At 42.0% G+C, this 14,371-nt stretch overlaps 1 protein-coding gene across 1 annotated transcript in view; it reads right to left on the bottom strand.

Moving 5' to 3' along the window:
• Positions 1–3,318: 3,318 nt before the first annotated feature.
• LOC311249799 (uncharacterized protein) overlaps positions 3,319–14,371 on the bottom strand; it is a 39,066-nt gene continuing 28,013 nt past the window's right edge. Inside the window, exons 15-19 of the mRNA XM_084341115.1 lie at positions 14,181–14,354; positions 10,937–11,110; positions 6,812–6,985; positions 5,462–5,635; positions 3,319–4,592 (exon numbers count right to left, since the gene is read on the bottom strand). Of these exons, the coding sequence (XP_084197241.1) occupies positions 4,583–4,592; positions 5,462–5,635; positions 6,812–6,985; positions 10,937–11,110; positions 14,181–14,354 (706 nt within the window). The 3' untranslated portion in view covers positions 3,319–4,582. The remainder of the gene's footprint in view (positions 4,593–5,461; positions 5,636–6,811; positions 6,986–10,936; positions 11,111–14,180; positions 14,355–14,371) is intronic.

The following is a 14,371-nucleotide window of genomic DNA, read 5'->3' on the forward strand; positions in this document are numbered from 1 at the left end:
AAAGACATCTAGAAGAAAAATAATTCAGATTTTTTTTTCAAAAAATTTGGCAAGAAAGATTGGAGATTGGAGCTTCCAGGGTACGAGTTTCAACACTTAGATGAACAGCAACTCTACAGAGCCTACTCCGTTTTTTTTTTTTCTCAAAAAGTGTGTACTTTTAAGTGCATACTTTTAAGTACATACTTTTAAGTGCATACTCTTAAGTGTGTACTTTTTTTTTAAGTGTGTACATTTTCCTCTAAAAAACTCCAAAAAACAATTGCACCAGGGAACGAGTTGCACCAGGGAACACTTAGAGGAACAGCAAAGTCTAATTTTCTTTTTTTATAGATTTTCTTTTCATGTGTGAAACCGGTACTGAGTGGGGAAACAATCTAATAGGAGGAAAAACATCTTCTAGAAGTTAAATGATTCAGATTTTTTTCTTAAAAATTCAGATTTTTTTTCTAAAACTTCTTTTTTTCCCTATTTCAGCGTAGCTCAACCTCTCCAAGGTTTGAGGTTGTGGGTTTGATCCTTGAGTCGCTCTGGTTCAGGAAACTGATCTGAGTTGAATTTTGAATTTTGAAGCTCTGAGAGACACAGTTCACCTGTCTGATCAGACAGCTCAGGCTGATAGAGGGCTGCTCTGAACTTCTGAGGTTGATGGTTCAATTCTTATGAGACTCTGTCAATTTCAAAGTCCAACACCCAAAGTGAGACTGAAAAGCACCCAGAGAAGAGGTCTCAATGTGAAGAGGACATGGTGGTGAGGTGGTTTTGTTCTCAGCTTGTAGTAACCAGAGGAGCTTGCGCGGGTTCTAATCCTGCTGCCTGCCAGAACCTGCAGCCTCAGTTTTTGGGCTGCGTCCTCTAATGTGGCGTCTCATAGATGGAAACCGTGAACTACAGGCCCACGATGTTCTCCTGCTTTTCCAATAAGTCAAGTTCTGCTACTTAACTTTCAGCTGAGATGTTTGACCAGGACTTCACACGTTAACATGTCTAACAAATGTTTGAAGAAGTTTATTTAGCGTTTGACAGTGAGCCGTACCACCTGGAGGCTCCAGGAACACTGACTGCTGCTGAACACATAAATACATTATGATCATAATGTTGTGTGAATCAAAGATATGAGCCAGCTGCTGGAGGGACATCTCATGATTCAACATTACAAATGTGACTGCTTGCATCACTGAGAAACTACAGGACCATCTGGACAATCAGGAGCATGATCTGCAGCAGCTGGCAGGCAGCAAGACTTGAACCTCCGTGAGAAGCTCCCGTTACTAAAAACCAAGAAGAAAACCACCTCACCACCAAAGACTCCTCACATTGAGACCTCTTCTCTGGGTGCTTTTCAGTCTCACTTTGGGTGTTGGACTTTAAAATTGACTGAGTCTCATAAGAAATGAACCATCAACCTGAGAAGTTCAGAGCCGTCCTCTATCAGCCTGAGCTGTCTGATCAGACAGGTGAACTGTGTCTCTCAGAGATTTTCAATCTTTCTTTTGGACTTCAGCCTTCAAAATTCAACCCAGATCAGTTTCCTGAACCAGAGAAACTCAAGGATCAAACCAACAACCTCAAATCTTAGAGGCAGCGTCTCTACACACTGAGCTACTCAGTCTGAACTTCTGGAGCTTGTTTCTGGGAGGTTTTGACTGTAACATTTGAACACTTTGCTGACTACTAGAAATTCAGATCTTTTTTCTAGAAGGAAAAACTGGACACAATTTCAGATTTTCTTTCTTTATAGATTTTCTTTTCATGTGTGAAACTGGTACTGAGTGGGGAAAAAAATCTGATAGGAAGAAGTTAAATGATTAAAAATGACTAAAAATTCAGATTTTTCAAAATAAAAATTCAGATTTTATTTTAAGAGAAACATCTTCTAGAAGTAAAATTATTCAGATTTTCTTTTTTTGTTCGAGTTTCACATTTGGAAAGAAAATGTATTAAAAAAAACAAAATCAGGATTCTTTTTTTTCTGATTTTCTTCATCCTAGAAACAAAAAAATCTGAATTTTAAGAAAAAACAATCCGAATAATTTTTCTTCTAGAAGATGTTTCTCCTCCTATCAGAATTATTTTCCCACTCAGTTCCATTTTCACACATAAAAAGGAAATCTATGAAAAATGTGTTCTCGGTCTCACACAGCTCCAGGTAATGTTCCTCACTGGTAGGTGACCATTTACTAAATGTGGCCTTAACTGATGTAATTTACCTCTGTATGTATTAACTATTGTATACTTCTCAAAAATGTATTTACTTTTGCTGTTGTATTATATTTTATAAAGGCAATCAACAAGTTTTCTGCTTCAGCGTAACATTTTGAAGTAAATGTTGATTTCACAGTGTAATGGTCGCCGAACGGTTCACATGACAACCATCCAGTTAGAACCAGTGTTGTGAAAAGTGCCAGAAAGTCGCACTGTTGCAGTTTTAAAGAATAAGTTCAAACTCAGAATTTTAATATTTACAATATTAATGAGATAATATTACAAACTCTGAATCAACAGGCTGTTCTCAGAGGATAATAAGGTCCCAGAACACTGTTTGAAGCTGGAAAGGTGGCAGGGTCCGCCACATATAAACAAAGTAAAACAGTATAAACTGTGTTGTCCTTTAAGGTCAGTTTGTTTGTTCAGTCTATTCAGTCATGAAGACAAAGAGAGTTTGATTATTCAGTTTGTTTAGGCAGAAAAAAAATCAGCCAATGAGGATCCTTCTCTGCTCATTAACATTTATCCACCAAAACTACAGACTGCTCCTTTAAAATATTACTACTACTAATATTAATAATACATTAAACTTCCACAACACTTTAATCCTTCAGAATAAAATATAACTTTGGTAAAATCCACTAAAATGTAGTGGAGTGAAGTTTAATGTAACAGAAGATGGAAATACAAGTTCCTCAACATTGTGACTCAGTATTGTACTTGAGTAAATGTACTTAGTTACATTGGATCACTGACTGGGGCCGCGCTCATTTATAGATTTGACTTCAACTTTAATTTAAAATTATATAAAAACATTAAAATGAATACTTCACCAGCAGCAGCTCATTTTCATGTTGTACAAGATTTAAGTTTGGTGCCAGCTCATATTTATGGAGAATGCTTTTATTCTGAAGGAGTCTGGTCGGAAGTCTTCTTGTTTTTTCAGCTGAGTCACATGACAGTCTGACGTCACGTGCTCAGAGATAAACAGAGAAGCAGGAAGTGAACCAAAGAGTTGGTGCTACAAACAAACCTTCAAGTGTTTGACTCAGAATTAACATTTAGATTCTATATTAAAACAATAAATAAAAACACAAACAAGAGTTTTTTAATCTTCAGTCTTTATTGTCACCGCTGGTCTGCAGACCGAGTCACACACACACATTTCATTAAAATCAACATGATGTGAAGAGAAACCTTCATGTTTTATCCATTAAGATGAAAATCACACAACCTACGACGACGTCCCGCAGCACGTCACACTAACAGCTTCCTGATCATCGCTTCACTGCAAATCAAGTTATTTCTCCAGTTTTTCCTCCAAGAAAAGAAAATCTGAAGTTTTTCCTTCTAGAAAGTTGTTTTCCACTCAGTACGAGTTTCACACATGAAATATTTTTCTAGGATGAAGAAGATCTGAAAAAAAAACTTCAGATTCAGATTTTTTTTAGATTTCCTTTTTTTCCCCGCCTAAAATTTCAGATCTTTTTTTTTATCCAGTGTAATGTGTGAAACTGGGGCTGAGTGGGGAAACAATCTGATAGGAGGAAAAACATCTAGAAGAAAAATAAATTAGGTTTTTTTCTAAAAAAATTCCCCCCCCCCCCTAAAACTTCAGATTTCATTTTCTAGATCCATTTTCACACATGTAAAGAAAATATATAAAAAAGTTGTTTTTTTTCAGATTTTTTTCATCCCGGGAAAAAAAATAAATGAATTTTTAGGAAAGAAACTCTGAATTACTTTTCATCTAGGAGATGTTTTTCCTCCTATCAGATTGTTTCCCCACTCAGCCCCAGTTTCACATATTAAACTGAAAGTAAATCTTTAAAAAAAAAAAACAAATCAGAAATTTTAGAGGGAAAGAATCAGATTTTTATGAAAATAAATCAGATTTTTTAAAATCTAAAAATTCAGATTGTTTTTTATAGATTTCATTTTCATGTGTGAGACTGGGGTGTCCTGAGTGGGGGAAATCCAATAGAAGAAAAACATTTTTTCCTCCTATCAGATTTCCCCCCCACTTTTTGTTGTGTAGAAGGACAGAGCAGCAGCAGAGCAGTCCAGATACACTGATGATACTCTGTCACATCCAGAGGAACACAGGGATGATGCTGGACTGGACATTGTGTGTGACAGTGGAGCTGATCTCAGAGCAGTTCACACTGCAGCACTGACAGTCATCTCCAGTTGTTGTGATTGGTCCGTCAGTCACTGCTGGATGAAGCTCTCCTCTCCACTCCACCTCCCAGTAACACGGCCCAGTCAGAGCCTCTCCACCCACCAGCTGATGGTGCTGCTTCAACCTCTCTGGATCATCAGGACACAGCTGATCCTCTCAACACCTCCACCTTCGTCATCACACTGACGGAGATCACTTCCACCTGATGAGAGAAGCAGAGAGACAGTAAAGTGATAAATGAGTGTTTACAGAGACTCCCTCCATCAGCTGTCAGTCAGTGATATAAAGACCAGCAGGACTTCAGTCCTGTTCAGACCACAAGTGGAGCGGCTGTGTAGCGTAGCCAGCTTCCTTTCAGCTCTCATGTTAACGTGTTGGAGTGAAGCTCACAGACCTGCAGACACTTTGGACATCAAGTGTGTTTACTCTGCAGGTTTCACTGAAGGACACAGTGGAAATAAACTGCTGACAGTCCCTGAACGCATCATGACTGCAGAAACAGAGAGAGACTCACAGCTCACTTTAATGATGATTTACTGCTGTTAAAAACCAGAGTCTCACTCACATTTAAATATTTCATCTACTTTGGAAACATCACATGACAAATATGTAAATATGGAGTCTGTTATAAAAATATTTGGACAAATCAAATGACACATGGGCAGATATAAATATAACGTTAAAGGTCCTACACTGAACAGTAAAACATCAGCTGTGGTTTGTGGACTTCAGCAGAGGTTCTGGTCCGTATACAGACCACATGGTTACTAAATGTAATGATGGTTCTCTGAAATAAGAGCCAGTGATTTGCAGGCTTCAGTCAGACTGATCTGAGAGCTGTGACAAAGATGAACTGATCAGTTGTTCAGTGTTGAAATGAGAGAACAAACACTTTGAGATCAGATTTGATGCTCCGACAGTTTGATGAATGAGGACACTGTCTCTATACATCCTGTGATGCTGTCAGCTGTGATCCAGCTTTATGTCCTGTAGACATGAACACAACTTTGATACTGTGTTTAGTACAATACTGCTGAAACCAGCATGAACTGACTCCAACCCTCTACTGACCTCAGATACTCCAGTCTACAGTCTGGACTCTTCTGCAGATCACACAGCAGCTTCACGTCTGAATCCTGCAGGTTGTTGTAACTCAGGTCCAGCTCTCTCAGATGGGAGGGGTTGGACTTCAGAGCTGAGGCCAGAGAAGCACAGCTGATCTCTGACAAACTGCAGCCACTCAATCTGAATAAAGAATAAATGATGGAGACAAAAATCAATTTATAATCCAATCAGAAGTGTTCAGGTTTTAAATGTGTAGCTCAACATTACTGTGTCCTCATCAATGAGCTTTTCTCTAAAATGAGTAGAGTAACTTTGTCATTGTGTTATTGTGGATCATCATCAGCCTTCTACAGACATCATCCATGTAGGTTTTCCAATAAAACCTCTCTCTGTCCACCGGAGCTTATGGCTGACGCGTGTTTAAAAAAAAATGTGTCCTCCACAGTGGTTTCTCTTTTTATATTTATTCACCAAAATAAAAAGAAGACTAGCACATGTTCCACACGAAATTCCACGATCCAAAAAACACTGTTCGTACACGGTCCTAACATGGTCAGAAAAACCGTGAGCTCCTCTCACACAAGTCATCCACCTCGCTTCGCTCCTAAAAATCCCCGAGCCTCAAAAATGAAACTTACTCCTTAAAACTACAGGCTCTTATTTTTATCCACCACACAAATAATTATGAGATCATAACATGAAATATCAACGTTCGTCTGCAACATCAATAATGCAAATATTAATAAAAATATAATTACAACTTAAATTAACATTTTTTAATACAATTAAATTATGAAACTAATATGAATCCAAAATGTACTGTACCATGAACTGAAATGACCATGAACTACTTAACAACTAATATGGCACCTACAATCCACATGTCAGCACAACATTCATACAGCTGTTCATGTCAACACAGATTAATAACATGCTGCTGATCTCAGTCAGGAGAAAAAACTGAATTTTCTTTTAAACATCTTCTTTTGAAAATATGCTTTGATCTGTGTGTGTTCTGTAGGATCAATATCAATGATCAGACATTATTTGTGAAAACACATTGACATCCACAGAAATTAAAATATTTCTACTTCAGCTTCTCAACTTTATCAATTTAAATCAAATGTTAGTTCAGTTCTTCTGTTAACAGATTAAATCATAAACATTAATTAACTTTAACAACTAACTGAACATTTTCTACAGTTTCTTGAAGAAAGTCTTTTGTGACTGAAGAAGAAATTTAGTTCAAGAAAATTGAAAATATGAACCAAAGGAAATCTATAACTTTATCAATGTAAGTTATGTATGAATGTAAACTTAAATATTAGTTAGCAGTCACAGAGTCAGTGAACTGACCTCAGAGACTCCAGTCTACAGTTTGGACTCCGTAGAAAATCACACAGCAGCTTCACTCCTGAATCCTGCAGCTCGCTGTCACTCAGGTCCAGCTCTCTCAGATGGGAGGGGTTGGACTTCAGAGCTGAGACCAGAAAAGCACAGCTGATCTCTGACAAACTGCAGCTCATCAATCTGAATAAAGAATAAATGATGTAAGTTTAGAAGACAATGTTCCTGCTTGAAATCATTCAGTGTTTAATAATCTGTTCAGAGCTGAAGAAGGTTCAGAATGTAGAAGTTTAGAAAATGGAAACTCCAAACACCTGAACCCAACAGGATGCAGGTTCAACACTGTCTAATACACAAAGTGACAAAACAAGTATATGGTTACTCAAGGTGCCTAAATGTGTCCAGTTCATCACTGAGGAAGTCAGTGGTCAGCGTGCACTGAAGTAGCAGATCACATGATTTAATGCTGTTTTAATCAAAAAGGTTATATCCTGAGACGTCAGAGTGAGTAAAAAGACTTCATGTAAGTCTTCAAGTCAAAAAAGTCAAACTAAGTCCACAAAAGTGATCAAAAGTCAACATGTAACATTTCAAGCACATAAAATGTCTTTCACTTAAATTCTGCTCCTCGGCTCTTTTCTAATTAGACGTACACGTAGAGCATCTTTATGATAAAGATCATGAACTGATAACATGAAGCCTTTTATGTGATCAGCAGGACGCTGCTTCTTCTGTAACAATGAAGTTAAAAGGACCATAGACTTGTGTGATTATATGTGGGGAGGGGTTTTCTTAAGCCTGTGGTCTGTGCCTGTGCGTGTTTGCTGCACATCTCTGAGGAACAAATACAGAAAAACACAACCACAAACAGCAGTGACAATATTTATAGTAAATTACCAGTGTTTTGTCAGATTCACTCACAGAATCCTGCCAAAATAGGAGAGATGGTGAAAGGATATGGAGCCAGATCAAGGCCAAGAGGTTTGTTAGTTTGGAGAAAATAAATGTATTGAAAAAATAACATTTGAACTGTTCAAAAAGTTCAAGTTTTGATCTTGAATCATAAAAAAATCAAAAACATATTCAAAATAAAAATAAGTGAAGGAAACGGTTCATTTCAATTTAAATATGATTTGGATTTACTTCTGATTTTCTTTTGAATAAATTATTTCTTTTCAGTTTTCACTTCTATCATTTCATATTTGAGGTTTTATTTTTTTCATCTGGCTCCATAAAAGGATCAGTAGAAATCATAAGCTGGCCATGGAGGACCACAGCAGGGGGCGCTCTGTCTGGACAGCCCAGTTGGACACCTGAAACAAGCAGGTAGCACTTGGCAGCACGTCAGCCTCCTGCATGTCCCACACAAGTGAGAGAGGAGACAATTATCAATAAAGGGGAAAGTTTCACACAAAGTTATGTGAATTTTGGAAGCAATGTTTTCTTTTTGGCACCTGTTTCACCCATTTTCAGGGGCAAAGTGAGTGGAGCAGAGCATTAGTGACACAGGGACGAGTGGCAAACGTCAGGCAGGGTTGTTTGCACATGCTCAACTCTCCCTCTGAATTGGGTTGCCAGGTACCACGACATATACCCCCACACAGGAAACTGAGAAGACCTTTTTGATTTGTATCACTATGAAAATGGGAGATTAATAGAGGCATGAAGATACACTCAGCTCACCAGATGAGACGATACACGATATTGAGTTCATGAGAACGAGACAAGATTTTAACACCATTTTTTTAAAAACTTCTGAAAAACTTTATTTGATCAAAAGTCACAAAATGCAAAACAATGCAGGTCCATTTTGAAATGTTTTAACTAGTAATCATCTTGTAATGAATGTGACTTCAGCTCTACTTTGTGACTGAGTATGAATTATCATATGCAGTAAAAGACACAAACAATATGTAAGAACTGTAAAAGGTTTCACCACAAACTCAACTGACTGGCTTCTCTCCTGTATGATTTCTCATGAGTCTCTTCAGACCTTATAACTGTGCATGAACTATGTGTGAGCTTCTAACTTCTAACTGAAGCTGTGTGACCTTCTAACTGAACTCCTCTCCACAAATTGAAAGTGAAAAATAAAAACAGTATAAATAACAAAAATGAATAACACTAAGTTTTTCTTAGTCTTCTTGTTTTAAGTGCAAACAATAATCAAAGTAGTTCTCTCTCAATACTTAAAGTGCAAACAGAGACTGACATGATTTCCCTCCAAGCATGATACAGAGCTGAGAGCTGGCTACAACTACACTGCCCAGCCTAAGATATGGTCACCTTCTTGTTCAAGAATATAAGCATGTCTACGTTTTCTGGCAGCAGTTGGGACCTTTGGACACTAACTATGTCTCCTGCAGTTAAAAAAGACACGCTCACTTGGAGCGGAGGTAGCAGGGATGCAAAGGTATGCTATCTGTGTAGAGGTTCAGGACCACTGGGATGGTGGACTTTGATTCCAATGTGTGGAGGAGTCGCCAGTTTTCCACCATGGGAAATGGCCTCATGTCGGCTGCAATGAAAACACTGATGTCTTTGGTTATTGCTGTGGCTCGAGCACTTGACTGTGGAAGTTGAGATGTCAAAGCATTTGTCAGTGTTGTCCGGCCTTTCAGTGTTTTCTTCACAGGCACGGTTGATTTTAGTAGAGAGCTGTGGTGGTTCTGTAGGTGTCTTTGCATAGTGCTTGTGTTAGCCGCGGTGTACGGCACTATTTTCATACAGTTCTTACATATTGTTTGTGTCTTGTCTGTCAGTCTGTCGCCGTTTATTGTTTCCATCAGGTACCAAAATGCTGCCACACAAACGATTTAAAAGTGGCGGGAGCATCTTCTATGTTAATTTCGAGTTCAATGTCAAACACGTTTTCATAAAATGAGATCTCGTGCTACAAGATCTCGTCACACCCCGAGATATTAACAGGAGAAATTACCAAACGGGAGCACAGCAGCTGAAAGGCTTAAAAATAGGGAAAGACTCCTGTCTCACTTCCTGGTAGACAGGACGTAGACACCTGACCACAACAAGATGGAAGTTAAAATACAACTATTAGTTATGTAAAGATATAGTGGAGTCACGGTGTCCTGAACCCAGAATGACGTCACACTCTCAGTGTGTGCATGTTAGTGCATGTGAGTGCCTCCCTGTCGCCTCATTTTGGATCCCACTGCTTATCTTGCCAAGATTGGCCCTAGTCTGCCTCTGATTATCTCACCCTGATATTCTTACCCTAACCCAAACCAGTCTCACTCCTCATGTCTGAACCAACAAAGGCAACAGCAGTAGGATCCATAATAACGCCTCTCTGTCGTCCCTGGTACTTTGTTAACATGGTGGCAGGGACACAAACTTTATCATATTACAGCTAAACAGTGAAAATATATTTCTGAGAGAACTAGGAACTTGATTCATATTTGGTCAACACTGCCTCAACACTGACGAACTGCAGCCCCTCAATCTGTATAAAGAATAAATTATGTAGATGAAAATTAATTTATAATCCAATCAGATGTGTTCAGGTTTTAAATGTGTAGCTCAACATTACTGTGTCCTCATCAATGAGCTTTTCTCTAAAATGAGTAGAGTAACTTTGTCATTGTGTTATTGTGGATCATCATCAGCCTTCTACAGACATCATCCACATGTCAGCACAACATTCATACAGCTGTTCATGTCAACACAGATTAATAACATGCTGCTGATCTCAGTCAGGTCTGTTATTAGAGGAGAAAAAAATGAATTTTCTTTTAAACATCTTTTGAAAATATGCTTTGATCTGTGTGTGTTCTGTAGGATCAATATCAATGATCAGACATTATTTGTGAAAACACATCGACATCAACAGAAATCTAAATATTTCTACTTCAGCTTCTCAACTTTATCAATTTAAATCAAATGTTAGTTCAGTTCTTCTGTTAACAGATTAAATTATAAACATTCAGTAACTTTAACAACTGAACATTTTCTACAGTTTCTTGAAGAAACAGAAGTCTTTTGTGACTGAAGAAGAAATTTAGTTCAAGAAAATTGAAAATATGAACAAAAGGAAATCTATAACTTTATCAATGTAAGTTATGTATGAATGTAAACTCAAATATTAGTTAGCAGTAACAGAGTCAGTGAACTGACCTCAGAGCCTCCAGTCTACAGTTTGGACTCTGTAGAAAATCACACAGCAGCTTCACTCCTGAATCCTGCAGCTCATTGTTGTCCAGGCTGAGCTCTCTCAGATGGGAGGGGTTGGACTTCAGAGCTGAGACCAGAGAAGCACAGCTGATCTCTGACAAACTGCAGTCCCACAAACTGAATGAAGGATAAATGATGTAAGTTTAGAAGACAATGTTCCTGCTTGAAATCATTCAGTGTTTAAAAATCTGTTCAGAGCTGAAGAAGGTTCAGAATGTAAACTCAAAACACCTGAACCCAACAGGATGCAGGTTGTCTGTGGTCCGGGTGAATCGCTACATGAAAGTAAGCGTCTATCAGATCGATAGTTGTAAACCAATCCCCCGGCCCGATTGCACTCAGCAGCTGTCTGAGTGTAAGCATTTTGAACCTGTAAGTTCGTAGGTATTTGTTTAGCCCACGCAGGTCCAGAATAGGACGGAGCCCTCCGCCTTTCTTCGGAATAATGAAGTAACGGCTGTACCAACCCTTGTTCGTTTCCGAAGCCGGAACCACCCGTATTGCTTTCCTGTTCAACAAGGTGCATATCTCCTCACTCAGAACTGCTGCGGCTTCGTTTCCTACAACTGTGTTTATGACAGAGTGGAAGCGAGGCGGCCGGGCCCCGAACTGTAAACGGTAACCCATAGCAACGGTTCTCTCTACCCAAGGTGAGACTGCGCATGCGCGCCACCGAGGAAGGTGAACAGCCAGCCGACTGACCTGCAGCACTGTGGGGGGGCTGTCGCCTTCTGGCATGGCGGGGGGAAAACGCAACACTGGAGTCATTTGATTTGCAATGTGAGAACAAAACGAAATCTTTATTGAGTCCAATACATGCACATTTACCACATTCACACCGTGAAGGGGCACCAGTTTTGGGGCAGCTGTGTGTGAGGGGGGGGGTGTGCTTGGGAGACTGTGTTAGGGGAGTGCAGCGCCTCTTGGGACTGGACCCCTGAAAAAAAACACAAACACGGCCGTTTTGGCGGCAACAGCCGAGGGGCAGCAGGGTCTCCCTGCTGCTGGAGCCGAACCCGATGCAAGGACGACTGATGCTTCCTCCACCTGGGCGCTGAGTCCCTTTGGAGGCCCGGTGGCGGACCCTTGCTCCAAGCTGAGGGGCGTGGGTTCTGACCGGGTGTTCGCTGCTTCACCGGCTGGGGTCCCGAACCCGCGGGCATCGCAGTCCTCTTGGGAGCAGGCGGCGGTGCCGGTCTGTGCAGATTGGCCGGCCGCCTGGGCTTAGCATCACGCCTGGGGATGATGCTGCTCAGAGCCTTGGTTTGTTTTTTTCTCAGCTCGAACTTAGCCTGGATGGCGTTGAGCGACTGTCCAAACAAACCATGGAAGTGGAAGCCATCCCTCTTCCCAGGGAGAGCGCTGCTCAGCGGGACACTCGGAGGATGTAATCCGTAGCGACTCTAGCCTCGTTAAGGAGAGGGGACAGTGGACTGTCCGGAGGAAAACCTGACCCGAGTTCCGCCAGACACAGAGCCTGATATGTCTGGAGCATGGTGACGGAGCTGAGTGCACGGGCCGTGCGCTCGCCTGTGTCCGGTAGATCTTCTCCAGCTGGGACGCGGAGAATCGGCAGTGCTTGGAGGGGGGCGTGGTGGGGCCGCCGACACCATGGTTCTGGGCCGGGGCCAGATATGCCGTCAGGGACGCCTCCATCGGTGGCAGGTTGACCAGACCAGCTCGTCCGGCTCCATCCAGGTCCAAAAACTGTCCATAGCCGGGCACCCTGACGCGGGTAGACAGCGGTTTGGACCATGATGATGTAAGCTCCGCAACGAAATCAGGAAACATGGGCAGGCTGTTCCTGACAGTCGTCGGTTCGGGAGGAAGAAAAAACCCCGAGAACCGCGACGGCTTTTGAGCCGGTGGAGGAGGTGGCCAGTCTACTTCCAGTTTCTCAGCTGCACGGCGGCACAGCGAGAGGAAGGATGTGTCGGCCTGGTCAACCGGCGCAGCAGCGGCGGCGTACTGACCCGACAACAGCGGCTCCCGTTCATCCTCCGACAAGCCATGCACGTCCAGGCCGATGTCCAGCGCATCATCGTCCTCGAGGTAAGAGGCTAGCCCGGGGAGCGGCTGGCTAGCACCCTCGGAGGGGGGCGGCTCAAACCCAGCTAGCCTGTCAGCACACTCCATCTGGTCTGCCCAGCTTCCCACGGGGGCTTCGCTCAAGAGCTCCTCACCGCCGGACTCGGATGAAGCCGGGTCCCTCGACTCGGAGAGGAGGGGATCGTGCAGTGCGATGGCTGTCTTTCCCAGCACTCTCTCCACGAACCTGACCCGTCTATCCAGGGTTGAGCTCCGGAGCTGGAGACAGGACTCACAGGACTCGGGCTCAGTCAACGCCCTCCTGGCGTGAAAATTCCCAGGCAGACGGGACACGCTTCGTGGAAGTCTTTCTCATGAAGGGAGAAGCCGCACCCCTGAGGACCGGGGCGAACAGAAGACCTTCCCTTCGCTCGCTTAGGCACCGTGCTCATAACGAGACACACAAGCAGATATAGCAGATATAGCAGACAAAATCAGCGCTCCGCGGGTAGCCAGCGGCTAACACCAACAGGGGCAGTTAAGCTGATTTCAAACCGGCAGTAGCTAAAACAAGACCAAGCCACCTAGCAGCAGCTAGTTAGCCTGACTCGGTGGAGGTGTTCTCAGCGAGGTGAAGAGCATAAGAACTGAAGGATGACTGTGGCGGTGCACATATATAGGTGTAGGCGGAGCCTCACATACGTCACCGCAGGTCATCTGCCGTGAAGGCGTGCATAGAGATGTCTTCAGTCAGGCCACGCAGGGGCGTGATATCCCATACTATATGTGTTGTACCGAGTGAATCGACTGAAAGGGAACTCCGCTGTTCTCAGCGCCACTGCGACGAGCGCGTTTTAAACAGTAGCAACCGGCTAAACTACGGGAGGATACTGTAAACTGGGCACCGGGGGTTTGAGCTGCGTTCAGGCAACATTAAAACTTTATAGATCCATGGGCAGTGATCAGTGTCGGCGGCTTTTTAACTCGTTAAATAATTGTGCTCCAGTATAATCGGTACGCCTGAAACTCATCCAGTGAGAAACGTTCCGCGGTGCAAAAATAAGTGTGATTAAAATGTGTACATTTTTTTTAAAGTCCCGGCCCTAGTATGAATGTAAACTCAAATATTAGTTAGCAGTAACAGAGTCAGTGAACTGACCTCAGAGTCTTCAGTCTACAGTTTGGATTCTGTAGAAAATCACACAGCAGCTTCACTCCTGAATCCTGCAGTTTGTTGTTACTCAGCTGCAGCTCTCTCAGATGGGAGGGGTTGGACTTCAGAGCTGAGGCCAGAGAAGCACAGCTGATCTCTGACAAATTGCAGTTCCACAATCTGAATAAAGAATAAAT

The sequence above is a fragment of the Pagrus pagrus genome (assembly GCF_965226575.1).
Source record: "Pagrus pagrus genome assembly, chromosome: 20".
Taxonomy (NCBI): Eukaryota; Metazoa; Chordata; class Actinopteri; order Spariformes; family Sparidae; genus Pagrus; species Pagrus pagrus.